General features: G+C 49.1%; 1 protein-coding gene across 3 annotated transcripts in view; it reads left to right on the top strand.

Annotated features, from left to right (window-relative positions):
• The first annotated feature begins 263 nt into the window (after positions 1-263).
• Positions 264-26,272, top strand: part of CAPN9 (calpain 9) — a 54,446-nt gene continuing 28,437 nt past the window's right edge. For 2 of the 3 annotated variants that reach the window (XM_030812709.1, XM_030812708.1), the window contains exons 1-7: positions 264-583; positions 8,122-8,191; positions 12,378-12,496; positions 15,854-15,987; positions 20,713-20,881; positions 22,265-22,348; positions 25,099-25,184. In XM_030812709.1, coding sequence (XP_030668569.1) covers positions 371-583; positions 8,122-8,191; positions 12,378-12,496; positions 15,854-15,987; positions 20,713-20,881; positions 22,265-22,348; positions 25,099-25,184 — 875 coding nt within the window. In that variant the 5' untranslated portion in view covers positions 264-370. The remainder of the gene's footprint in view (positions 584-8,121; positions 8,192-12,377; positions 12,497-15,853; positions 15,988-20,712; positions 20,882-22,264; positions 22,349-25,098; positions 25,185-26,272) is intronic. The other variant, XM_030812710.1, reaches the window with a different exon arrangement.

The following is a 26,272-nucleotide window of genomic DNA, read 5'->3' as shown; positions in this document are numbered from 1 at the left end:
TCCGTAAAGCCACCTCCTGGACCAGTTGGGTTTCTTGCTCTTTTTCCTTCTGAAGCAATCCTCTCTCTCCCACTAGGCCCCCTGAGTGCACTAAGCAGAGGTGCCGCCTCTGAGTGGAATATGCCAGGCCCCAGAGCTGCCTCTGAGTCTGCAGGAGTGCAGAGTAGGCAGAGGGCTGTCTCTGCTGTTTTCCATCAGGGTGTGTCCCATCTCAGTCTAACAGGGAGGTGCCCAGAAAATAGGTGGAAGTGAGGGCCACTCAGCCCAGTGGCCTTCTGAGCTCTTCCTTCTTGACCGGCACACACAGCTCGCTTCTTCACTTTCTTTTCCATCCACTGCCGGGCCCAAGCCAGCCTTCCAGGGAGCAGCCATGCCTTACCTCTACCGGGCCCCAGGGCCCCAGGCACACCCGGTTCCCAAGGACGCCCGGACCACCCACTCCTCAGGCCAGAGCTTTGAGCAAATGAGGCAGGAGTGCCTGCAGAGAGGCACCCTGTTTGAGGATGCAGACTTTCCAGCCAGCAATTCCTCCCTGTTCTACAGCGAGAGGCCGCAGATCCCCTTTGTGTGGAAACGACCAGGGGTGAGTGGGGCGAGCAGGGGAAGGAGCACAGATGACGACGAGGCTCAGCAGCCCGCGCAGGAAGTGGAAACAGGGGGCTGGGGAGGGGCCGGCTATGCTCAGTGCAGCTGAGGTGCATCATCCCAGTCTACCGTGGAAAGCTTTGCAGTTTGGAGGCAGAAAATGATGTACAGGCCTGGGATGCTCTGCGGTGGGGACTCGGGGCATCTGGCTGTACCCCCTCCCCTGCCCCAAGCTCTCTGACTCCCACAGAGGCTGAGGACCTGGAGTCAGAGCGGGTCTTGGTAGCAGGTGATAGGCATGAATCAAAACCTTATCCACAAGGACAGGCCCCCACCCTGTGTGTGGTAACACTGAGATCACATATGTACAGTGTTCTGTGGCTTCTGGCCCAGAGCGGAGGGTGCTCAGTGTGGATGGATGTTTGGCTCAGCAAGGTCTCAGCAACTGGGTGACAGATGGAATACAAGGGAAGCAGGAATCTTCTCCCCAGAACCATGCACCTCCCATTCCCAGAGATCAGGGTGAACAGTGCCCCACGTCTGACAGTCTGGAGGTGTCATCCGAAGAGGCACCAGCTGGTCACTGGGTCCCAAGAGGTGCTAGCTTGTGCCTGGGACGCCATGTCAATATTTGCGGTGCTGGATTAGTCAGGGCTCTACCTCTGACCCAGCGCCAGCTGGGCTGGCTTCCATTCCCTCCTGGTGGGTACGGGCCTGGGAGTGGCTCCTGTGGGGTCAGGTTGCTTTTGGGCAAGGAGGGGCAGTACAAGGGATGCTGGTGATACAAGTGAGATCCTGAGTGCGTGTCTTATCCTGACAATTTGTCTAATGCATATAGTCATATCACTTAACTTCCCTGAGCCTCAGTCTCCTCACCTGTAAAATGGGAACAATAATGACTAACGCAGGCCAATGTCGAGCACACAGGTTTCCAGTACGTTACAGCTATTGTCACATTATTATTATTACTGATACTATTATTATCATCATTACGATGATTATTAGCTCTGAGTCTCATCTTACATATAAGTAGCAAAGGACTCACCATAACTACCTCCTCACTATCTTCCAACATTAAAATAATGTTGATGATTAAAAAAAAAATTTTTTAATGCACATTCACAAAACCTCTGGGCTCTTCAGGAGCAGGGCCAAAGTGAACCTAAGTGGCTGTTTCTGAAGTGGTAAGGGTTTTATTGCTGTTTCCTGCGGTAGGCAGTGTGGGGTGTATGCGTGTGCATGCACTTGTGTGTGTAGGAATTTGACTATGTTTGTGCATGTGTGTGACAGTGTGCACATGTATGTGGATATGCATATGCGTGTATGTGGGGGGGGGTGACTGCAAGCATAGGCACACAGGTGCCTTGATCTTCACCTGCCAGGTAATTGATCCCACAAGGTGCCATGTTCATGGGGAAATGACACTGAGCATTCAGTGGCCCTATCGGAGTTGGGGTGAAAGCTCCCAGGCACCTTCCTCACCAAAGCCACGCTATGATTGTTTTTGGTTCTCTGCATATGGCCAATTGCAGTGTGAGGTCAGGGCACTGGCAGATCATGTGAGGTTGCACTTTACAGACAGGATTAGTAGGTCATGCTCTGCTAAGTAAGAAAAAGGACATTTCCAAAATAAAAAAGCAGAAGTTACAAGATATAAAAGAGTGACCTCTGAGGGGCACCGCCCACGACCGTTAGGTCTCTCTGGGCTTATTTCCAGCCTCAGTGCACGAACAAATGGGCGCGTGGGCCGCTGCCCAGGCTGCAGGCTGTGGGTGCATCTTGAACTGTGGGCAGAGATTTCCCTGCAGTTGATGTCAGAAGCCCTGGGAAATAGAGTTACAGAGAAATTGATTTCCTGGGCCCCCGGTGAGCAGAGCCCCTGGCCGGAAGCAGCGGCTCCTTCTGTTTGATCCAGGGTGTCGTACAAATGCTCATGTTCTCTACAGGCACTTGATATGAAAAGGTTGGAAGCACTTTTTCTCTTTCTTAAAATGGGGACAATAGCATAACTTATGGGGTCCTCATGAGGGTCAGCTGCGTTACCATGAGTAGAGCACTTAGCAAAGAGCCTGGTGTGTAAAGAATCAGTGCCGGTCCTCGTTATTTCTACTGCTGTCATTGTAACCTAACGCCATCATCTCCTGACTCCAGGAGGGCCCCCATCCTTGCAGTCTGTATTGACGTCACCTAGTTTAAAGTGTAATCTGTACTCTACAACTCACCTACTTTTTGTCAAAGTTAGAATTCTCCAAGATAAAAGCTGGACACACAAACCAGGATGGAGGGCATCTTTGTCTCCCCCTTCAGAAGTCTCCCCTCCTGGGCCCAGGGCCACCAAGGCCTGCCCAGCAACTCTAGAGTCCCAGATCTCACCTCCAAGGGGCTGTCTTCCTTAGTATTATCTCCTCTGGCTTTGCCCCAAACGCTGGGTGAGGCCTTCATCCACAGGCCAGGGCACTTGATACACACAAGCCCCTGCCAAGATGCACCCCGACCTGCCACCCAGCCCATGCCCCTGTACCAGCCCTCTGTCCCTTCCTCATCCCACTGTCTCCACCCAGAGCAGACCCTTTATTGATCTTAACCCAGGTCTACTGTGTTGCTGTCGTTCTCATGGACTCATTTTCAGAATCTGTTCTACCTTTTCCTCTGTCTGCAACTGAGATTGTCCCTTTGGTCTGGTCCTCATTCCCGCACCCCTATCTGTTTCTTATTTAAGGGAGTTAGGGGCTTTGCGTCATATCGTACAGATTTCTGTAAAATCAGGAGCAAAAGGGCTGAGGATGAGCATGGAGACTCTTTTTGCAGCATAGAGTCGCAGGGGGTCGGGGGGTAGCGGGCCATAGGGAAGTCACAAGCGTTGCCAGGTTCCCTGCAGACCTCTGTGGCTTGGGCATCGTTTGCAGTGGGACTCAGCGTTACGCGGTGCACGTCTCGGCAGCCCGTGGGACTGTGGGGCTGGGCAGCGCTCCTCCCCAGCACCACCTTCTTGTCAAACACAGCTGTGCTTGGGGAGGGTGGGCAGAGCATAAAGCCAAGGGGACATCGGAGAGCAGTGGACAGCCAGGTTTGCCCTCAAGGGAGCCCAGGGCAAGAAGTGCACTGAGGGTGACTCAGGGAACTGGTTGGGAGGGGCTGGGAGGCAGAGAGGGTGATAGGCTCAACCTGGAGAGAAGGTGAGATCACCCCCAGGTCTCATGCAAGGGGCTGCATACCTGAGTGGAAGTGGGTGCACAGAAAGAGGACGAGGGAGTATCAGGTGGGGTCTCCCAGCCTGATGGGGAGCAGCCACCATGTAGTCCAGCCCTCCTTGTCTGCCTGTACCCATCTATTTTTGGCCAGGCAATTCCTCCCCCAATTCTCAGTGTAAATCCAGGACACCTCCCCGAAAGTGCCCACACCCCTCTAGCCCATGTGAACAACCCCAGTGGCAGACCTGTGCACAGCGTGGCATGTGACCACGGCCTCTCCTACACGGTGAGCTTGCTGTTCCTTGTGCTGCTCCCCTGACCCCCAGGAGGGGTTGTCAGTTGTTCTGGGACAGCCCCAAAGGCCCCACGGCCTCCATAGTGCTGGGCACATGACAGGGATCGGCACACAGCTATGAACAGCAGCATCTGGCATCTCCAGACCTTGCTAGAAATGTGGCTTTTCTTCACTGGAAGGCCATGTGAAAGAAGGAATGAATGAAAAAGAGAGAAAGAAAGAGAAAAAGAGAGAAGGAGAGGAAGAGAGAAAGGAAGGGAAGGAAGGGAGGAGGGGAGGAAGGGAGAAAGGAAGGAAAGAAGGAAGGAAGGAGAGAAAGAGAAGAGAGAAAAAAGAAAGGAAGAAGAAAAGGAAAAGAAAAAAAGAAAAAGAAAGAAAGAAAGGAAACAAAGGAAAGAAAGAAAAGAAAAGAAAAGAGAGAAAGGTGGCTTTTCCCTTTGTAAATTACTCACTGTGCTTAGCAGAGGAAAGCCTGTGTCTGATGTACAAGGTAAACAGAACAGTCCCTGAAAGCAAACATTCCAGGGTGCTTGGCCCTTAGTGCTCCAGGAAAACCACCTGGTGGTAGGGCTGTGGGGTGGGGGAGGGGAGGGGAAGGGGGAGGGGTCTGCCTACCTCCCTCGGAGCTTCAGGCATCTCCAGGCAGCAGTCTAGGTTCACTTCAGGTTTGTCAAGACCCCTGCAATTGAGACACCTCTGGTCGTCCTATCACAGGACTGTAGCTTCAGGTAACCCCTTCCTCATGGCCTCCCAAACAACATTTCACAGGAACAAATGTACATCCAGGATCGACACGCACATGCAGGACACTCACGCGTAGACAATGCTCCCAAGTGCACATGCAACCAGCATACATGTGGAGCATGCACAGGCACACACATGTACCACACCTGGGCACACACAACAAGGCAAGTCACAGGCACCTTGCACACGTGGGAATGTGGGCCGTGAGCACACACACCACTCCCAGGCATCTAACCCAGGCCCACGGCCTAGCTGCCCCTTCCACACATGCGTCCGCAGTACCCCCTGTGACTGGCACGTGTGCGCACCAATTCCCAGAAACACTGACCCACAGAGGAGTCGGTCACACATCCAGACACCTGCCCAGTTTATACCCGATGGCTAATTTGTGTTTACTTGGAGTGTCTGAGTTTTCTCCTTTTGTATTTTTCTCCTCATTGGGTGCAATTTGGTTTAAAACAAAAACAAAAGCAGACCTCTCCTGAACAAAACAACCAATTGCAAGACAGGAGCTGGGAGGCGGTGGCAGCTGCAGGCACAGTTGGTACGGTTGGCGGGGCCAGGCCTGCAGAAGGCTGGGGGAGGGGAGGGGCAGGGAGGATGGGAAGGAGGGGGGCATCCGGGAACAGCCTTGCCCCAGGAGCTAGCACAGCCTGCTGGGCAGGGATCTGTGGCTTTTGGAGTACGTTTTATGTCCACTTGAGGAGTGAGTAGCATTGGCAGTGGGGGCATTGCTTGCCAGGGCTATCCCCTGGCAGGGGCTGGGCAATCAAGACAGGGAGGGCTTGGGGGACTCCTGGGTCTCCCTTCCGGCAGGCACATTCTGCAACAAGCCCAGAATGTCTAAGCTGGCGACAGATGAAGATGTAGCCGTGAGAAGTTAAATGGCCCACCCTGAGCCCCACTGCTGAGCGGGGCAGGCTATTCCTGGTACTCTATCGAGGCCCACTAACATGGTCCTGGTTTGCATTGTCCTTCTGGGCTCAGCTCAGAGCCACCTGCAAACTCCTGCGCTAGCCAAGGTGGAGGAGGAAGAACAGCAGTGTGCCTCCTACAGATAAGAGGGGTCCACACAGGCAAGCCAGGACCCCAGAACTGAGCAGCTGCCCCCCACCTTCACTCCCTTTCCAGCCACCATGGAGATCAGAGTCATTTAATGAAATGGCGCCAAAGCTACCTGGAGCTGGGGGTGGGAATGCAAAGACGTGTGACACCTGGCAGAGGAGAGGCCAGCATTTGGGAGGTCCTTACCTCTGCCAGGCCTGGGGTTTTGGTGCATCTAAAAACCCCCCGTGTTCTTCAGAAATTCTCCTGGCCAAGCTTTCTTGAATATTTTAGACACTAATGCCGCACATAGCTCTCCCTGGGCAGGCGCCCCTGGTGTCTGTCACTCCTCCAGGTTGTCACATCCTGGGGAATGCAGAGAGAGCACCAGCACTTGAAGCTTCTGCTCTTGGTCCTGATAATCCCCTTGACTTCAAAGAAATCTCTGTCCTGCCTTTGATTCTTTGGGACACAAGATGAGAGGAGAAGCAGGGTGCTGAGAAGCCTGAGGAAGACAATTCAAAGCAGAGGTCTCTCGGGGAAGGCGGCGCAGCTTGAGCTCCCCACACGGCATCCGCCCAGACACTGCTGGAACCTTCCACCTCCAGCCCAGGCCCCTCCTCAGTCCTGGTGCCTGGAAAAGTGGGAAGAGGTGGGAAAAATCCTTCACTCCTCTGCAGGCCCCGGCCCAGTTAACTCACCACCCCTGCAGGGTGAGCCAGAACGTGCCTCGCTGCCACAGGACTGGCTGTTTCCTCTCCTGGGACTGGCCCGGCTTCCTCCCTCCCTCCCTTTGTTTAGGTCTCTGCTCCTATGCTTGCCCCAGAGACGCCTCCCCTGCTGACTGCTGTAGCTAGCCTTGCCCCATCCCACCCTTTCCCTCTCCATCCTCGCTCTTTTCTCTCCTGGTTTATGGTTTGTCTCTTCCTCAAATGCAATTTGCAAAACTCTCCTGAACGAAACAACAGCTTCTGAGAGGTGATGGCAGCTGCAGACACAGTGGGCGCCGTGGGAGAGGCCAGGCCTGAGGCAGGCTGGGGGAGGGGCGGGGCAGGAGGCTGGGAAGGGGCGGGGCTTCCGCAAGCACCGCCCTCCGCGTCCAGGGCAGCTCCACCAGGGCAGGGGCTTTCCCTCTGCCTTTGCTGTCGTCCAGTGTCAGGAATGGAGCTCAGCAACTCAAAGAGTGGAAGAATATATGCATTTCATAAGATTGCTTTCTACACTTTTTTGTTCATGTTTTATAAATATCCCTCCATATTGTATATGTATATATTAATATGTATTAATGATTAGATTAATACACAGTGTATGTGCTTATGTGTAATATAGAATAATATATATATAATGCACTTTGGTGAAACCATATGAGAGATGCGTGCATATCTCTCTTTATATGGTATAGATACATGAAATTTTACCTAAGCGCATGTCTAAAAAAAGAAACAGAGCAGGGTGGCATGTGACTGTAACCTCAATACCTTGGGAATCCAAGGCGGGAGGATCACTGGAGGCCAGGAGTTTGAGACCAGCGTGGGCAACATAGCGAGACCCCCATCTCCACAAAAAAAAAAAAAAAAAATTAAAAATTAGCTGGGCGTGGTGACTCACGTCTGTAGTCCCAGTTACTTGGGAGGCTGAGGTGGGAAGATTGCTTGAGCCCAGAAGGTCAAAGCTGTGGTGAGCTATGATCATGTCACTGCACTCCAGCCTGGGTGACACAGCAAGAGTCTGTCTCTAAATCTATATATATTTGGAATCCACTTTGTGGGGGAAGGATTATATAAAGAAAGAAATGGAGAAGCTGGGTGGGTAGGGAGTATGTTTAGTCCAAGGCCCCAGCCTGTGGTGCATGCATCACTCAGCTCGTTGAAGCCCACAGAGGTCACAGAGCTCACAGCTGGGGTAGCCCTGGACTCCTAGCCCAGTGCCTGAGTGAGCACAGGAATCCTCAGTGTGTGGCTGATGTCCCGCTTTGTGGCCGGGTGTGGCCTGTGTCTCTCTGGCCAGAGGTTGGTGCTGAGTGCGGCTCAGGAGGCAGGACCTCTCCCCGGTGCAGGAGGAGATTTACCAAAGATGAGCCCAGGCTTGTCCAGAGCATAGAGAGGTGGCAGCCTTTTACATCCACGTGGCCCTCGTCAGGGAAAAGAATCAAGCACAGGGAAAGCCCTCTGCCCCAAGAAAGCAGAGAGACCCTGAGCCCACCCTTTCATGGTGGCTTGCAGCATGGCAGGCCTCAGCCTAATAACACTCTCATCCCTCCAGGAAATCGTGAAAAACCCGGAATTCATTCTTGGAGGGGCCACCAGGACTGATATCTGCCAGGGAGAGCTGGGTGAGTGTGAGTGGATGGAGCATGGCGAGAGGGAGGTTGAGTCGCTGGGACAGGCGAGCAACTGCAGCACGGGGTCCCCGAGGACCCCAAGGCACGGGGTTGGGGGAACAACACTGCTTCGGCCTCTGCTTCCTCGCTCCCTCTGAATGGAGTCCAGTGGCTTCAAGCCCCTGCACCCCTGTTCCTCTAGAGCCAGACGTGCCTGTGATGTGGGGTTCACAGCCCCAGAGTTTACAGAGGAGAGTGACACCCAGCAGCATTGGTCAGGCTCTCCTACACCACCACAGTCGCTAACACCTGCACACATGAACTCAGTCACCTGCGAGGTACTCTCCCCAGCACACATTGCCTCATTCCATCTTCCCAACCCACCCTCCTAACGTCACAGACGAGGAAACGGAGGCTGAGGAAGGCTAAGTAACTTGTCCAAGGTCACAGAGGTGGTAGACAGGCAATCAGGATTTGAATCCAGACATTCCAGCAGCAGAGCCCTTGCTGCTAACCATTATACACACCCTGGGGAGCCGCTCCCCAGCAATCCAGTCTCCCTCCTGCAATGAACCTGAGTGCTCCTCAAGTCACTCAAATTGGGTCCTGCATTTTAGGATTTGATCCAACTGAGCTGGGTTTACCTTTATTCTATCTGTGAAAGACAGAGAGAGTGAGAGAGCGAGAGACTTTCTTTTAAAAAATGCCAGTGTAATCAGCCGAGAGAACAAAGCACTGCAAACTTGTGCAGACCCTGACTTATTTCTAGCTGAGTTGTCACCGTGGTCTATTGGTTAAGAAAGGCCATGCTGGAACCTCCATGCTGAGCAACTGAGTTACCCTAAACACAAGATCCAAAGTCACAAACCTAGACTGATGTTAGTTAATTAACTAGACAGAGAGACAACTGAGAGAGAGAGAGAGAGAGAAGCAGATGGTTAGATAGATAGAAACATAGATAATAAGTAATAGATGATAGGTAGCAAATGGATGCATAATTAGATAGATAAATAGGTTGACAGGTTGATTGACTGATAGATCATACAAAATAAATATATAATAATAATAGATAGATGGTAGTAAATAATGATAGGAAGGTAGGTGGGTAAATACATGGATGGATGGGTATAGATAGATGATGGATGATAGACAGAATTACAGTTGACCATTTAACAACATGAGTTTGAACTGTGCAGGACCACTTCTAAGTGGATTTTTTTCAACCAAACACAGACAGAAAATACCATATCCCAGTCTGAGTGTGATGGCTCACACTTGTAATCCCAGCACTTTGGGAGGCCGAGGCAGGAGAATCGCTTGAGCCGAGGAGTTCAAGACCAGTCCAGGCAGCATAGTGAGGCCTCGTCTCTACTAAAATTTAAAATTGAAAAATTATCCAGGCTTGGTGGTGCATGACCATAGTTCCAGCTACTTGGTAGGCTGAGATGGGAGGATTGCTTGAGCCTGGGAAGTTGAGGCTGCAGTGAGCTGAGATCATGCCACTGGACTCCAGCCTGGACAACAGAGTAAGACACTGTCTCAAACAAGCAAAAAGGAAAAAAAGGAAGGAAAGAAGGAAGGGAGAGAGGGGGAAGGGAGGGAGGGAGGGAGGAACGAAAGGAAGGGAGGGAGGAAGGAAGGGAGGGAGGGAGGGAGGGAGGGAGGAAGGAAAGGAAGGGAGGAAGGAAGGAAGGAAGGAAGGAAGGAAGGAAGGAAGGAAGGGAGGAGGGAGGGAGGGAGGGAGGGAGGGAGGCAGAAAATATACTATTCCAGGATTTGAAACCCGCATATACAGAGGGCTGACTTGGTGTAGGCAGATTCCACAGGGCTTACTGTGGGACTTGAGAATGCACAGATTTTGGTGTACACAGGGGTCCTGGAACCAATCCCCCATGTATGCCATATTCTAGATACAATGTAGACTTTTCAAAAGGTTTACATTCAGGTGGTCCTTCTCCAGGAGATCCTCCCTGCCGCTGCCCACCTCTCCCCCTCCTCCTCTGCCTCCCTTCCCCTCGACCCCGTAGTCCTCCATTGCTATCCAATAGGAAATCATTCTACTGGCCCCTTTGTTTTTCAAAGTTTTGGTTTGTCACATTGGCATAAACATATATTTGGACTTACAACCTTATATTTTACCTTAGTGGATGGTTGATTCTAAAGATTATTTTGTAACACTTTTACTACACCAAATTACTGTGCATGGCATATATGTGTTATAAAGAATAACAAGAAGATGAACAGCCGTGATCTGTTGCCACCCACAATAAGAACTAGAACATCTGGTCCCGTAGAGTGCTCACACCTGTAATCCCAGCAATTTGGGAGGGGGAAGTGGGAAGATCTCTTGAGCCCAGGAGTTTTAGACTAGCCTGGGCAACATAGCAAGACCACATCTCTATCAAAAAAAAAAAAAAACACAACCAGAACAGCATCAAGGCATGCTGTTATCTGCGGGGGGTGGGGGTAGGGGCAGAGTTGGGTGAGTGTGAGGGGATGGGGCATGGTGAGAGGGAGGTTGGGTTGCTGGATCAGGAGAGCAACTGCAGTATGGGGTCCCTGAGAACCCAAGAGGCACAGCGTTCTCCCCTGCAGTGAGCCGAGATGGTGCTACTTTACTCCAGCCTGCTCCTCCTATAGTGCCCTCTGCTCTGCACCACCCAGACAGCTGAGCAACATGCTGACCCACAGAGGGCACTTCTCCCAGGCACAGCTGGGTTGCCACCCCCATCCATCTGCCCAGGCCTGAGAGAGAGAAAAGCAATCTTGTTTTGGCTTCTCAATCTCCCCACCAAAAGCTCAGGGCATTTCTGGCTGAAAACACGTGAGGTGTTCAGTTCTCAGGCCAGGAAACACTCATTTTCCTCAACTGGGCAAAGTTGAAACTTGGAGGAGAGCTGGGAAAGGTCAGCTCTATTATACTCCTGCTGGCCTGGCCACCCTGAAGCTGAAAGCAGACACCAAGTCTCTCCTTATCTTTGTATCTTCTGCATGGCACAAGGTCTGCCACCCTAGAGGCACTTGGTAAAGTTTGCTGAACAAATGGTCCTGCAGGCTCCAGCCATGTCACTTCCTAGTGGCATCTCCCAAAGCTGACCCGAGGCTCCCAAAGACCAGCAGATGCATTAGAAACCAATCCTTCTGTGCCCCAGCTAAGGCTGGGGGTGGCTTGTACTCTGCTGGTGACACCTCTCAGAAAGCCAGAACCAGGACGATTCGGAAGTAGCTTTCCCGATGTTTGGCCCTGGCAAGTCTCTCTTGCCTGTGTAAAACAGCCAGAAAGGGCCATATTACAATGTCCCAAGCCCAATATTACAATGTCCCAAGCCCAGTGGTATATGGTGCTTTCCAGAAATGTGAACTCAGAAACTGCCAAGCTGAGTGTGATGGGCTCTTAGGTTCCGATGACGTTGATGTTGTCTACTGAAAATAAATGAATCTGGATAAAGCTGATTCAGATAAATGGATCCTCCCAGCTATCTGCTTACACAGGCAGCGTCTGAGACACTGTGAGGCACACACCAGACACAGCCCATGCTCAGTGTGGGCAAAGGAATGCATCCAGGAGTCTGGAACAGCACAGATAGCACAGATAAAATCATGTTTGATGTTTGACTTCACTTTTTAGTTTTCCTCCAGATGTGTGTTAACATGAAGACACAGCTGGGAAGTTCAGTAGGTCAGTCAATAAATCTTGAAAATGCAAGGTAATTTAAAGCAAATGGAGCCACCACAGAGATACCATTATCTGTAATTAAGCTGAGTCTGGGTTGGGGCTGCAGGGCGATTTCTAACCACCCTCCCAAGTACTGCCGAACCACTTGGGTGGCAGCTGTGAAATGTCTGCTCGCCCAGCCCATGCTGACACTGATGTATGCAGCCTTGGTCCTCTGGAAAGGGAGTTGCTGGAATTCACAGAGCTGATGCATCAGGCAGCCATATGTCTGAAACTCAAGTAAGCATGTCCTATAACAGTGCCAAGAAGGCAGCAGCTGTTTATGATAGACGGGCAAGAGAAGAGCAGGCAAGGGAGGCAGAAGGGGAGGAGAGAGGTATTTGCTGGTGTCCTGTCTGTTTTTAAACAGGTAGAAAAGATGTGACCACATCTGAAACTCCCCACATCCCCTTCTGACACAGAGTTTTCCTATTTGCTGTGAAATAGCAATGAAAATTGTGATTTATGGCTTTCATTTTGCAGGAGACTGCTGGCTATTAGCCGCCATCGCCTCCCTTACGCTTAATCAAAAAGCGCTGGCCAGAGTCATCCCCCAGGACCAAAGCTTTGGCCCTGGTTATGCCGGGATATTCCACTTCCAGGTAAGAGGGAACCCTGGGCCAGCGGGTTTACCTGTCTGGGGTCCAGCATGATGGCAGGTGCATTTCCACATTGCCTAGTAACGCTGGAAAAAAAATGTCATCAGATATGTGTGACATATGGTCCTAAACCATGCTAAAGCCACATTTAATCACGGAATAACGGCTAAATGCCTCAAAAGAACATTAACGGCATTGCACGGCAAATCCTTATGCAACATACATGTAAAACTCTAAGTGATGTTTTGGCAAATCTGGAGGTCCATATGTTAAGGGTTTTATTGGAGTTTCTTGTGCTTTAAGCACAAATTGACTAAACTGATTATATCTCCAGGAAACTGGTTGATTTCTCATAAACAGAGAGGTTCTCCTTACGGAAGAAATGTAAATTTGGAGATCGTGAGGGATTTTTAAAAATAAAAAGTGAGAAAAACACAGACAACATCTGCTGGAGTCTCGTGTGACCCGCAGACCCTCTGCCGAGGTGCACATCGGGTGGGGCTTGCCCCCGGGAGTTGGTTTCCTGCTTCTTCACCTCCACGTTCTGTCCCTCCACTCTCTTGTCCACCCCTATCCTTCTATAGGGTTCAACCAGACATTGAAACTGGCCCCTTATACTTACTTAGGTGGGTGACCTCAGGCAGTTTTCTTAGTGACACTAAGCCTCTCTACACTCATCTGAAAAAAGGAGGCCAGGCGCGGTGGTTCACGCCTGTAATCCCAGCACTTTGGGAGGCCGAGGTGGGAGGATCACCTGAGGTCGGGAGTTCGAGACCAGCCTGACCAACGTGGAGAAACCCTGTCTCTACTAAAAAAATACAAAATCAGCCGGGTATGGTGGCACATGCCTGTAATCCCAACTACTAGGGAGGGTGAGGCAGGAGAATCGCTTGAACCTGGGAGGCAGAGGTTGCGGTGAGCCAATATCACGCCATTGCACTCCAGCCTGGGCCACAAGTGCAAAACTGTCTCAAAAAAAAGAAAAAGAAAAGAAAAAAGGAGACTGACAGTTCCCTGCAGGCTTCCCGTAGAGCTAAATGGCATCACACACAGGAGGCGGCACAGAGCCAGGCACCGCGTAGGCATTCCTTGACCTTCCACCCCAAGCAGTGTCACCTTCTCCTGACTCACAGGCCACCACTCAGGGCCAGCCCATTTCTTCTGTCCCTGAGGCCTGCAATCTGATAAGCAGACGTACTCTCAAGCCCCATCACCAATAACACAGAAGTGTTTCAAAGGCACAGACAGTGAGCAGGGCACGTGTAGCTCAGGGAGCACACAATTCCCAGGGGTCAGGCCTCCTGCACCAGGGGGCGGTGGCAGGGGTGTGCGGACAGAGCCACTTTGGGTCCCAGGGAAACTCTACCCCTGCTTTCTCACAGACCTGCCACCACCTGGCTGTCTCCCCTCCCATCCTGTGACTTCTGCTGAGACCACAGTCTTGGCTTGATGTTGCCCCCAGGAGCCAGTCTTTCCCCAGTCCTCTTGAACACATTAGGGTGGCAGTGTTGGGGGAGGTTAAGCTCAGAAAATCCAGCAGAACTATTGCCTCTAACCCAGAACCATCACCATCTGATCTTGGGCTCCCCAAGGGAACAGTGTTCTTGTCCCTTAAATGTCACAGCTGGGAGGAGCCTTGGCAATCCCCTGACCCAGTCCTCTCATTGACTCCGGAGGACGCTGAGTCCCAGAGAGTGGAAGTGGTTGATCCAGGGTCACAAAATAATAAGTAGCCAAGCCAGACCTAGAACTCAGGGGTTCTGGATCCAGCATGCTTTTGTGCTGCCAGGGATCAGGTGGTGGGTGGGGAGTGACCCCGTTGGTGCCTGTCAGTCCCACAATAACAATACTGTGCCCGATCCCCTCCTTGGCCTCCTAGGAAGCAGAGCATTGGAAATAAACCCACCTCCTTCACACTCCTCTTCCACCCCTCAGCCACAGTACAGGTGTGCGGGTGCTAGGAAGTTAGCAGAGCTCCCTGGGCTGGCGGATACATCCCTCTTGACTCACAGGCCTCCTGAGCCAGCCCCTCTGCAAAGAAAGCCAGCCCTGAGGCTCCTCCCCACCCTTCCCCTGCTCAGGAAGCCCAAGGCCCAGGCCTGGACTTTAAACACCTAACCCAACCGTGCCTCAGTCCCACCTGAAGCTGTGGATAGCCCCAAGAGCGGGAAGCCCCGGAGGGGAGGTCCAGCTGGAGCAGGTGACAGGAATCTTCCTTAAAACATGCACACACACGCGCACACACACACACACACACCCTCAGCCACACCGTGGCCATCTCTTCTGATTGGGATTGAATCACTGATGCAGCAAGATGCTCAGGATGACACAGCAAAGCTGTAAATAAATGGCTCCCAAAACCACTGCGCCTACCCTCCTCTTTCGACTTCTTTCTTCTTACTCTTAGAGGTTGCCCTAGAATCACTCTCAGGCCAACCGAACCAGAAGGAACAGGGAGGAGGTGGGTCACTGCAGGGTACACAGAGAAACTACACATGGTCCTTGACTCGTTCCAACCTCCCTTCCTGTTCCCAGCAGACCACACACAAGCTCACACACATGCATACGTGTGCTCAAACACACACGTGTGTAGAAGCACTTGCAAACACATGCGTGCATACATATATGCACACACGCAAACATACATCTGCTTGCATGCACACACTTGCACACATGTGAGCAAACATGTGCTTGCACACATGCAATGTATAAATAAACCACAAACAGTGCACATACCTGTCATGCCTGCCTGCATGCACGTGTATATGCATGTGCACACATGCATTCACACACACCCACACTCCCCTCACGTCTCCTCAGCTGGCACGCAGGGAATACTGAGTCCACCTGCCTCCTGTGTGAATGGCCAACAAATCAGTCTTAGGGGCTCCACTTATGGGCGAGGAGGGAGCAAGGTTAAGGCAAATTGGAGCTAGACCCTGAAACGGGGTGGAAGAGAATAACAGAGAACTGAGCTACAAAACAGCAAACCCAAATCCCACATTACCATTCTCCCTCCCCGACAAAAACAACTTTCTTGTGAAGAAGAAAAACTAATTCAGAGCACCGTAGAGTGTCTACTTGTGACTCCTGTTCTGCCACCCCCTCGCCCGCGGCCTTGATGGGTTGACCCTGAGTCTTTGAGCTGATGTCAATGGTTAGTGCTGGGTAGAATGCTCAGCTTGTAACTTAGTGGACAAAGCCCAGGTGCCCTACCATGGAACCCGTGTGTGCTTTTCAAAGCTATGTATGGGTACTTGGTCAGAGGGAAAAAAAGCAACAGGATCAACATTTACAAACAGGGCCTGGAGCTCCCGTGTAGCTGACTCCCATCATTTCTGTCTTTTTCCTGGGCAACAGTTCTGGCAGCACAGTGAGTGGCTGGACGTGGTGATCGATGACCGCCTGCCCACCTTCAGGGACCGCTTGGTTTTCCTCCATTCTGCCGACCACAATGAGTTCTGGAGCGCCTTGCTGGAAAAAGCCTACGCCAAGTGAGTGACAGCTTCCCCAGCTCAGGCAGCCTCCCAACAGGAGTCTCTACACTGGCCTTTGCAGCAAGCATCTGAGGGCTGGGAAAAAAACAGGGCTCTGGGTTTGTAGATGAGGCCCAGCAGGACCCAACCCTCTCCGGGCTCAAGTGGGATTGGAGGTGGTTTTCCTTTCTTGGCCTAGATGTGCCCATCTTTGGGAACAGTGGCTACATTCATGACCCCTTGTCTCCCTGGGTCATGAATCTGGCCTCTGGAAGAGCTGGGAAGGCAAGCAGAGGGGAATTCTGGCTGTGCCGACAGCACTTAGTGCTTCAGACTTCCCTCGGACACTGGCATGGCTCAAACATCTGGGTTATTACCCCACGTGGATATAGAGACATCAACTGTCCGTCCTACAGGATGCTTCTTTTTTTATTTTTAAAAAATCGTGATGTATATGTATATGACATAAATTTTACCATTTTTAAGTGTGCAGTTGAGTGGCATTAAGTACATCCACATTGTTGTGCGGCCATCACCACCATCTATCTCCAGAACTTTTTCATCTTGCAAAACTGAAATTCTGTCCCTATTAACAAATAACTTCCTATTCCTCCCTTCCCCCAGCCCCTGGCAACACCACTCTACTTTCTGTTTTTATGATTTGACTAGTCTAGGAACCTCATATAAGTGGAACCAAGACATTCCTTTTTAATCACCAGCCAAATGGCCTCAGTTTCCTCAGGCTGTCAATTTCCAGGCCACTAGCTTGTTAGTGAAAGGCCACAGCAGCCTGAATTCGATCCACAGATGATAGCAGAGCTCCTGGGAGCCACTTTCAGGTTCAGCCTGGATCTTCAAGCCATGAGAATCCTATCCCTAGAGACAGAAGCAAGGATGGTCTTGCTTCTACTTCCAAGTGGGGCATAAAAGTGGCAAAATAGAGTGGAGGCATACTGTGGTTAAATTAATCCTGAAATCAGCAGGACAGAATTAAAGCCATCAAAGAAGAACCAAAGATGCCCACGCTTGCCCTCTGTCCCACCCAGATCTGTGCAAACACCATCAGTGCCACCAGACAGGCTTAAGGGGACAAAGGGCACTGTTTCCGAGTCCAGTGGGTGGAACCCAAGCCCAGCTCTGCCCCTTGGTGAGTGCCCCACACAGCAGGATGCAAGCAAGGCAACAGAAACTGTGTGCCATCTAGTTTCTAAACGTAAAAAAGATTTATTGGGGTCATTTAAAAAGGCCAAACTGGCTGGCAGAACAGCTCACCAAAAAAAAAAAAAGTATAGATGGTGTTATGGTTAGTTTTATGTGTCAACTTGATTGGGCTAAGGGATGCCCAGATAGCTGGTGAAGCATTATTTCTGGGTGTGTCTGTGAGGGTGTTTCTGGAGAAAATAGCTTTTGAATCAGTAAAGACTGAGTAAAGAAGATTGCTGCCACCAATGTGGACGAGCATTATTCAGTTTGTTAAAGATCCAAATAAAAGAAAAAGACAAAGGAAGGGTGAATTCCCTCTCCCTACTTGAACTGGGACATCCATATTCCCCTGCCCTTGGACATTGGAGCTCCTGGTTCTCAAACCTTTGGACTCAAACTTGGACTTACATCATCAGTCCCCGATTCTCAGGCCTTTGGACTCAAACTGAATGATACCACCAGCTTTCCTGGTTCTCCAGTTCGCAAATGGCAGATTGTGAGATTTCTTGGCCTCCCTAACTATGACAGCCAATTTCAAATGTATGAAATAACCTCATTGAAGGGGTTGGAGAGAAAGGTGCTGACCTAAGTAACTTTGGAAATCAGTGGAGTCTGTAAGATTAAAGGCAAAAGAAATTGTACGAGAGTGCTGTGCTCTAGTTGCTAAAATTGTTTCTTGAAGGAGTACAAATGAAAAATTGATCTAATTATACATGCATACTGAGTTGAACAATGGAGTGAATGGATGGCGGATGGCAGGAGCCGAGTTTCTCACTGTTGGATTGAGAGGTTACAGATAGGCAAGGGGAGGAGGCCAGAATGATCCATGCAGATTAGAGTTGGAGATTCCAGAATGAACTTAGATTTAGCTTAACAGAGATGGTTACGTAGAGATACATGGATCTGTACATGAGTTATCATACACATATATATTGATCTATACTTGGGTTATCATACACATATGTATTTCCTTGCTTTGTCAGTGAGAGGAGCTAGAAACAATGACAATCCTGCAGCAACAAGCACACCTGTGTCTCAAGTCCTGGTTTCTAAGATCATTCTTCAATCAAAGGAACTAGGGCTTCTGGGAGATAAGGCTGATTCTAGGACTGGGGCATACACACATACATACATATATATATATACACATACATACATACATAAAATGAGCCTAGATCATCTTATAGTGCCAGAAAGTGAGAATACATGCAAGACACACACACACACACATGCACACACACACACACACGCACACACAAATGAGGTTATGCCAAAAGGACACAAGAGCATACTGAAGGAGCTCCAAACAGCCAAAGCTAGAAGAATTCAACCAACAAAATAGACAAAGCAGTACTGGATTATGAACCCAAGTAGAGGCTGGGTGTGGTGGCTCACACCTGTAATCCCAGCACTTTGGGAGGCTGAGGTAGGTGGATCACCTGAGGTCAGGAGTTCAAGACCAGCCTGGCCAACATGGTGAAACTCAGTCTTTACTAAAAATACACAAATTAGCCAGACATGATGGTGCATGCTTGTAATCCCAGCTACTTGGGAGGCTAAGGCAGCAGAACCACTTGAACCCAGGAGGTGGAGGTTGCAGTGAGCCGAGATCATGCCACTGCACTCCGGCCTGGGCAACAGAGCAAGACTCCATCTCAAAAACAAAAACAAAACAAAACAAATCAAAACAAAAAAACACAAAATAAACCCAAGTAGAAAATAAATATCAATGAGTTCATACTAATTTGAATAAATGATTGTATAAATAAATGTGGAAGAAGGAACAAATATCCCTTGTAGAATAATTCCAAATAAATTATGTTTATATTCCATCCTTGAGGAGGTGGAGTGTAACTCCCTAATTGTTTCATGCGGGCTGCACATAATGATTCCTTCCAAAGAGTTCAGTATTGAAAGGGTAGAGAAGGAGCAACTTTCCAGTGGAGACACCTGACTAACACTACCTTCAGGTGATCAAGGCCAGCATCAGCCATGGTAAGGCATGTGGACAGCAGGTACCCCTGATATGATGAGATGAGAGGGGAGCTTTACCTCTCTGGTCTTCCTTCCACTAACCAATAGCCCTACTCTTTTTTATTATTATTATTAACTTTTTTTTAGAGACAGGGTCTTGATCTCTCACCCAGACTAGAGTGCAGTGGCACCGTAATAGCCCACTGCAGCCTGGAACTCCTGGGCTCAAGTGATTCTCCTGCCTCAGCCTCCCAAAATGCTGGGATTACAGGCACCAACCACCACACCCAGCTATTTTTTTTTAATTTTTAAAAAATGTTTCATTTTTTATTTTTATGGATGTATAATAGTATACATATTGATGGGGCACATTTGATATTCTGATTACAAGTGCACAATGTGTGATGATCAAATCAGGGCAATTGAGACACTTATCATCTCAAGCATTTATCATTTCTTTAATAGCCCTAGTCTTATCATGAGAAAAAACATTAGACAAATTCTAATCCTGCAGTATGCCTACCCAGGACTCCTCAAACCCATCAAGGTCATCAAAAACAAGGACAGTCTTATAAACTGTCACAGCCACAAAAAGCCTGAGGATACGTGAGGACTCAGTGCAATGTGGGGTCCTAGATGGGATTCCAGAACAGAAAAAGGACATTAGATAAAAACTAAGGAAGCCCAAATAAGCTATTGCATTAAGTCTGTTCTCACGCTGCCGATAAAAACATACCCGAGACTGGGCAATTTACAAATGAAAGACATTCAATTGGACTCACAGTTCCACGTGGCTGGAAAGGATTCACAATCATGGCAGAAGGCAAGGAAGAGCAAGTCACATCTTACGTGGATGGTGGCAGGCAAAGGGGGCTTGGGCAGGGAAATTCCGATTTTTAAAACCATCAGATCTGATGAGACTCATTCTCTATGACAAGAACAGTGCAGGAAAGATCCGCCTCTATAATTCAGTCACCTCCCACGGAATTCTAAAATTCTAAATTAAAAAGCTTATTTAAAAATCAAGCAGAGCACATATATGTAAAATGCATAGGAATAAAAAAGATGACTATGAAAAAAAATGGTTAGGAGTGTGTGAGACCAGAGAAGAGGAGAAAGGGCGTCTCTCTGTCCACATAGTCAAGCCCCGTTCCATGGGAGATTAGAGAGTGAGACACACGCATTGGAACCTCACAGCCGTCCTAGAAAGGAGAGCACCACTCTCTCCCCCATTTTGCATATAAGAAAACGAAGGCACTGAGTGATTTGGTCATTCAGATGGTAAGTCGTAGAACCAGGATTTGAACCTGAGGCCACTCAGGCACCAGGGCTGCTGCTCTATACCACCACACCACACTGCCTCCCTTGCAGGAAGCTCAGGATCTTTGGCTTCCTCGAAGCTCCAAACAAATCCTGATGCTTGCTTCCTGTCTTCCTTCCACACCACCCAGCCAGGGCAAGCCCCGGGAAGCTTCTGGCTTAGTTAGAAAAGCTCTGAATGCAGGGTGCCCCTGGTGGCCTCCCTAGGTCCCTGACTGTCTCCTCTCTCTCCTGCCACCCTTGCAGGCTAAATGGGAGCTATGAAGCTCTGAAGGGAGGCAGCGCCATCGAGGCCATGGAAGACTTCACCGGGGGTGTGGCAGAGACCTTCCAAACTAAAGAGGCCCCCAAGAACTTCTATGAGATTCTAGAGAAGGCTTTGAAGAGAGGTTCCCTGCTGGGCTGCTTCATTGATGTAAGTTGCTCATGGGCTCCCATTCCAGGCGCTATGCTGGAGCTGCAGTCTGCACCAGGTACCCCAGCCACACCCAAGGAGGGGCATAACCCTTGGGGGGCAGTGTTTATTCCTGCTAATTAAAACACAGGTTTTGGGGGGAGGGGGGAGGGACAGCATTAGGAGATATGCCTAATGCTAAATGACGAGTTAATGGGTGCAGCACACCAACATGGCACATGTATACATATGTAACAAACCTGCACGTTGTGCACATGTACCCTAGAACTTAAAGTATAATAAAAAAATAAATTAATTAAATAAATAAAACACAAGTTTTAACCAGGCATGGTGGTGTGTGTCTGGAGTCTGAGGCAGGAGGATCCCTTGAGCCCAGGAGTTTGAGGCCACAGTGAACTATGATCGTGTCGCTGCTTTCCAGCCTGGGTGACAGAGCTAGACCCTGTCTCTAATAAATAAATAACAAATAAAACACAAGTTTTTATTTAATAGTGATCAAATGATAAAGGTAAGATGTACTTGCTGTATCAGATGGAACAATCTTGAGGCCCATACAGGCGCATTTTTACCTCCCTCCCACCGGTTTCTCAGCTGCCTCTGTTCTCCAGCTCCACCCTGGAACTGGGATCACCTGGCCTGTATCCTTCCCAGCTCTCTCTCTGCTCGTACAAACAGGCACACACGTCCACACACAAACATCAAGGTCAGTTGGTTTGATTTTACTGAAATGGTTTCTTTCTATCTAGTTTTCTGAATTTTTTTTTCATTTCATGTACTATGAAAAAAATAGCAGATAGAAGTCTAATGACATTTTTTAAAAATTTATCTGTGCATACAAACACACATTTATACTTTTATCTTATCTTTTTAAAATTTTTTGTTTTTTTTTATGGACTGCTATGACACTATGTATTTTTTTAATCAATTCTAGTTTTCTGTTTCCTCTTAGATTAGCCTTGGGGTCTGTTTTTTGCTAATGAATTAGCCAGTTCCTCTGCACTTTCAGGTTTGTGACACGGAGCTGTGTGTACTGTTGTTATATGCTTCTTTTCGTCTCTGGGATGTATGTGATTGTGTCTTCTCTCTCACACTATACTACATGAAGGTGACAAGTTGTTCTGTTTGGGGACAAAATAGTGAACTGTTCATTGGAGTCCACACTGGGAACGAGCGCCTCCCCATCCTGGGAAGAGACTGGAACTTGCTGCATGTCACTGCTAAACATCCTAGAGGAGTCCCATGCATAGCCCACGCGCATGGCCTGCACCTGGGGCAGCAGAAGGGGCTGGGATTGTGACGGGGCCAGGCATGTAGCTGGGTCTGATCCAGCAGGGTAGGCTTGACTTAGACGGTTGGTGTGACTCTGCTCTTTCCATGTTTTAGACCAGAAGTGCTGCAGAATCTGAGGCCCGGACGCCGTTTGGTCTTATTAAGGGTCATGCCTACAGTGTAACGGGAATTGATCAGGTAGGCGACTTGAACTCCAACCGCAGGGTGTGTGACAATGCTAGTCCCTTAGACATTTATTCAGTGCGTTGCAGTTTAAATGTCTGGCTTGAGACCGTGTCACCCAAAGAGGCAGGCTGGAATTCAAAACAGCAAGCCAGGAAAGAGAGACACCGTGTGATTCCACCGCAGCACAAAACTCGTTTAGCAGGTGTAAGCGCCTGGTATTTGTTTATTTTTCATTTCCTTTCTTTCCCAATTCTCCTTCAGTCCTGTGTTAGTCAGGATTCTTCAGAGAAATAGAATCACTAGGGAACCAAATATATATACATACAATTAAACACACACACACACACATGTATCTATGTATCTATCTATCTATCTATCTATCTATCTATCTATCTATCTATCTATCATCTATCTATCTATCTATATACACCACACAGTTGACCCTTGAACAACACAGACTTGAACTTATATGGGGATTTTCTTCCATCTCTGCCACCCCTGAGACAGCAAGACCAACTCCTCCTCCTCCTCCTTCTCAGCCTACTCAACATGAAGATAATAAGGATGAAGACCTTTACAATGATCCAGTTCCACTTAATAAATAGTAAATGTATTTCCTCTTCCCTATGATTTTCTTGATAACATTTCTTTTCTCTGGCTTATTTATTGTAAGAATACAGCATATAATGTAAATAATTATAAAACGTGTTAATTGACTCTTTATGTTATCAATAAGACTTCTGGTCAATGGTAGGCTATTCGGAGTACAGCTTTAGGGAATACAAGATTTTTTGACAATGCAGGAGGGTTGGCACCCCAACCCCCCACATTGTTCCAGGATCACCTGTAATACGATTTATTGTAAGGCATTGGCTCATGCAATTGTGAAGAGTAAGAAGTCCCACGATCTGCTGTCTGCAAACTGGAGGCCTGAGAAAGCCAGTGGTGTAGTTCTGGTCTGAGTCTGAAAGGAAGGCCTAGCAACCAGGAACACCAATGGTAAAAGTCCCAGTCTGAGGGCAGGAGAGACAGATGTCCCAGCTCAGGCACCCAGGCAGAGAGAGTGAATTCCCCCTTCCTCTGCCTTTTTGTTCTAGTCAGGTCTTCACAGATGAGATGAGGCCCACCTACATCGGGGAGGGCAATCTGTTTTACTCAATCAACTTAAATCTCATGTCACCCAGAAGCACCCTTGCAGACACAACCAGAATAACCTTGAAGCAAATATCTGGGCACCCCATGGCCCAGTCAAGTTGACACATAAAATTAATCACCACGAGTTCCATCCTTGTAGCTGTAGCCCAGGGTGGAACTGATCCCAGGGGACACCCAGACTCCACACAGCACCACCCTGACTTCGAGGGAGTGGTTGGTTAGGAGGAGAGATCCTTGAGGGGCGCGAGGGGAAGAGAAAGAAAGAATTGAATGAAAGAGGAGGACAAGAAGCCAAAGGTATCACTCTGCCAGACTCAAGCTCAGCAAAGCCCAGAAGCCTGCCTTGCCCACTCTATGCCTCCCTGGACCAGTCTCAAGCCCAGTACTTAGAAGGCACAGATGCCCCTGGTCTTCTGTAGCCACCCACATTTTGAGTGACATCCTCTGAATGCGTGGGGAGTAAAGAACACAGAAGAGAGACCCTGCCCTTTCTCCTCACTGGAGCCAAGGTGTGAGATGCCCTTGGACTCTCTGGGATTCTTTAGAATGTTAGCTATTTGTGTTAGTTCCTTTGTCCTCCTTCACCATCCATAGATGACTTGCAGATCGCTCACTCAAGCGGGCGTGTGATTTTTCTAGGTTAGATCTTCTACGTATTCCACGTAACAACAGAAACCTCTCATCATCTTGGTTTGCTTGATTTTGCTTCCTCTCCCCCTACAAGGAACTCACCTGCCCTGAACCTTTCAAATTAAATGAGCCCCTTAAATGGTGAGCCACAAGCCACATCTTGGACTCTGAAGAGTTGATGTTACTTGAATTTTTACACATCCAAAATATAATTTATGCCAAATGCATGAGGATAAAACATTCAGACTGCTACAGTTTCTGGTTAGTTGATAACTAGAAGTCTTTTACTTTCACTCTCTCTCCTCCAAAACCCTTCTCAAATGCATTGGCCCTTGTCCCTGCTCCCAGGCCGAGCCTGAGGGCACAAAGGCTCAAGGGCGATCGAGGTGAACAGCAGGAATCCTCATAGACACCTGAAATAAGGAGAATATTGGGCCTAGAAGACGTAAAAGCTGTTTTGGTTTATTGTTGTCTTTAAATTCCCAGCATGTGCTTATTTTCTTATCATTCATCTGTGCATGGGATGCTGGGATGAAGAAAGTTCAGTAATAGTTCCATGAGCACCTTTGAGGACTACTCTTTACCATTCACTCTCCTAGATGCTGAAGACGCCTAGGACTTGGCTCCTACCTCTAGGGAGATCCCAGTCTAGAGAGAAACCCACCCATTTCTAGATTCATATGGACTAATTTCTTGTTAATTGCAATTCTACTTTACTTCTCAGATGTGGCATAAGCATTTTGGTGCTTAATATAATATCATTGGCAATAGTAGCAATTATTCAATAGGAATTAGAAGGTTCCAAGGGCTGGTTAAGAACTGGGGAACTTTTACATACCTTCAGCAGCATTTCAGGAAGAGACTTTCAACAAAACCAGTCCTGGATGGAGCTGGTCCACCTGGAGCTCATGGATGAATGTGGCCAAACCTCCACCATATTTACCATTTCACACTTCCCTCATGCTTTTCCCTTCTAGGTAAACTTCCGAGGCCAGAGAATCGAGCTCATCCGAGTCCGGAACCCTTGGGGCCAGGTTGAGTGGAACGGGTCATGGAGCGACAGGTCAGTCACCCTATCCTGCCTCTCTGGCTGGTTCCCGGGGCGTGTGGGGCCAGAGTTGGCTTGTGCAGACATGTGAAAGAGTGGCCTGTCTACCATCCTCCTGGGCTCTGACTCAGGGTCCTGTCCCGATTCTGGGGTGCCCCTTCTTCTTCCCCTTTCAGCCCTCAGGCCCACCTGGCATCAAGCTTGATTCTCAAGAAAGACTTTTACAACAGCACTCTAACTTTCACGAATTGTATTTATGTCAATACATAAATGTGTTACCTCCCGTGGTGATGTTTATAAACCAGTGATATGGTGAAAAGCTTTATCTGTAGTTGTGAGTAGCTCCAGTAAGCAGCGTGCATGTGCATGAGGGCGTGTGTGTGAGTGAGTGTGTGTGTGTGTGTGTGTTTGTGTGTATCTGGAGTGTGGGAATCCCTGAAATATTACCTAGCATGTAACTATAGGATTCTCTCTGATGGTCACTGACCATGGCAGAGGCCCAAAAGCCCAGCAGAGAAATAGAAGTGAAGCTGAGCATGGTGGCTCATGCCTATAATCCCGACATATCAGGAAGCTGAGGTGGGAGGATCACTTGAGTATGAGAGGTTGAGGCTGCAGGGAGCTATGATTGCGCCACTGCTTTCCAGCCTGGGCAACAGAGCAAGACCCCATCTCTTTTTTTTTTTTTTTAAAAAAAAAGGAAAAAAAATAGAGGACGTGGAATTACAGAGCTGTTAACCAGAGTTTTGGTCCCCAGTTATCAAGAAAGGTCTGTCTTTTCTGTGCATGTCCCCACAGCTCCCCCAGCTCTGGTCCCTTGGGAAGTGGCCCAGGTGACTGGGAACCAGGGATGTTTGTGTGGGTGCGTGGCAGGGCCCGCCTGAAGCTGTTGCTCCTCCTCTGCTTGTTGGGCTCCTGAAGCCCTTTCCTGCCACATCCATGGCCCCTGAGCTTCTGGGGAAATCTGAAGCTAGTCTAGAACTTGGTTAAAACTGAGCCAGTGTTTGTCTTCAGTCCAGACACAGCTACCAGGTCACCAGACATGGTGCAGCCACTGCTGTATTAGCCAGACCCCAGCGTGAGGGCAGAGCACACAGGCCTGT

Source organism: Nomascus leucogenys, chromosome 5, assembly GCF_006542625.1.
Source record: "Nomascus leucogenys isolate Asia chromosome 5, Asia_NLE_v1, whole genome shotgun sequence".
Lineage (NCBI taxonomy): Eukaryota > Metazoa > Chordata > Mammalia > Primates > Hylobatidae > Nomascus > Nomascus leucogenys.
Note: the sequence above shows the minus strand (reverse complement) of the source record. Positions and strands in the feature narration are given on the sequence as shown.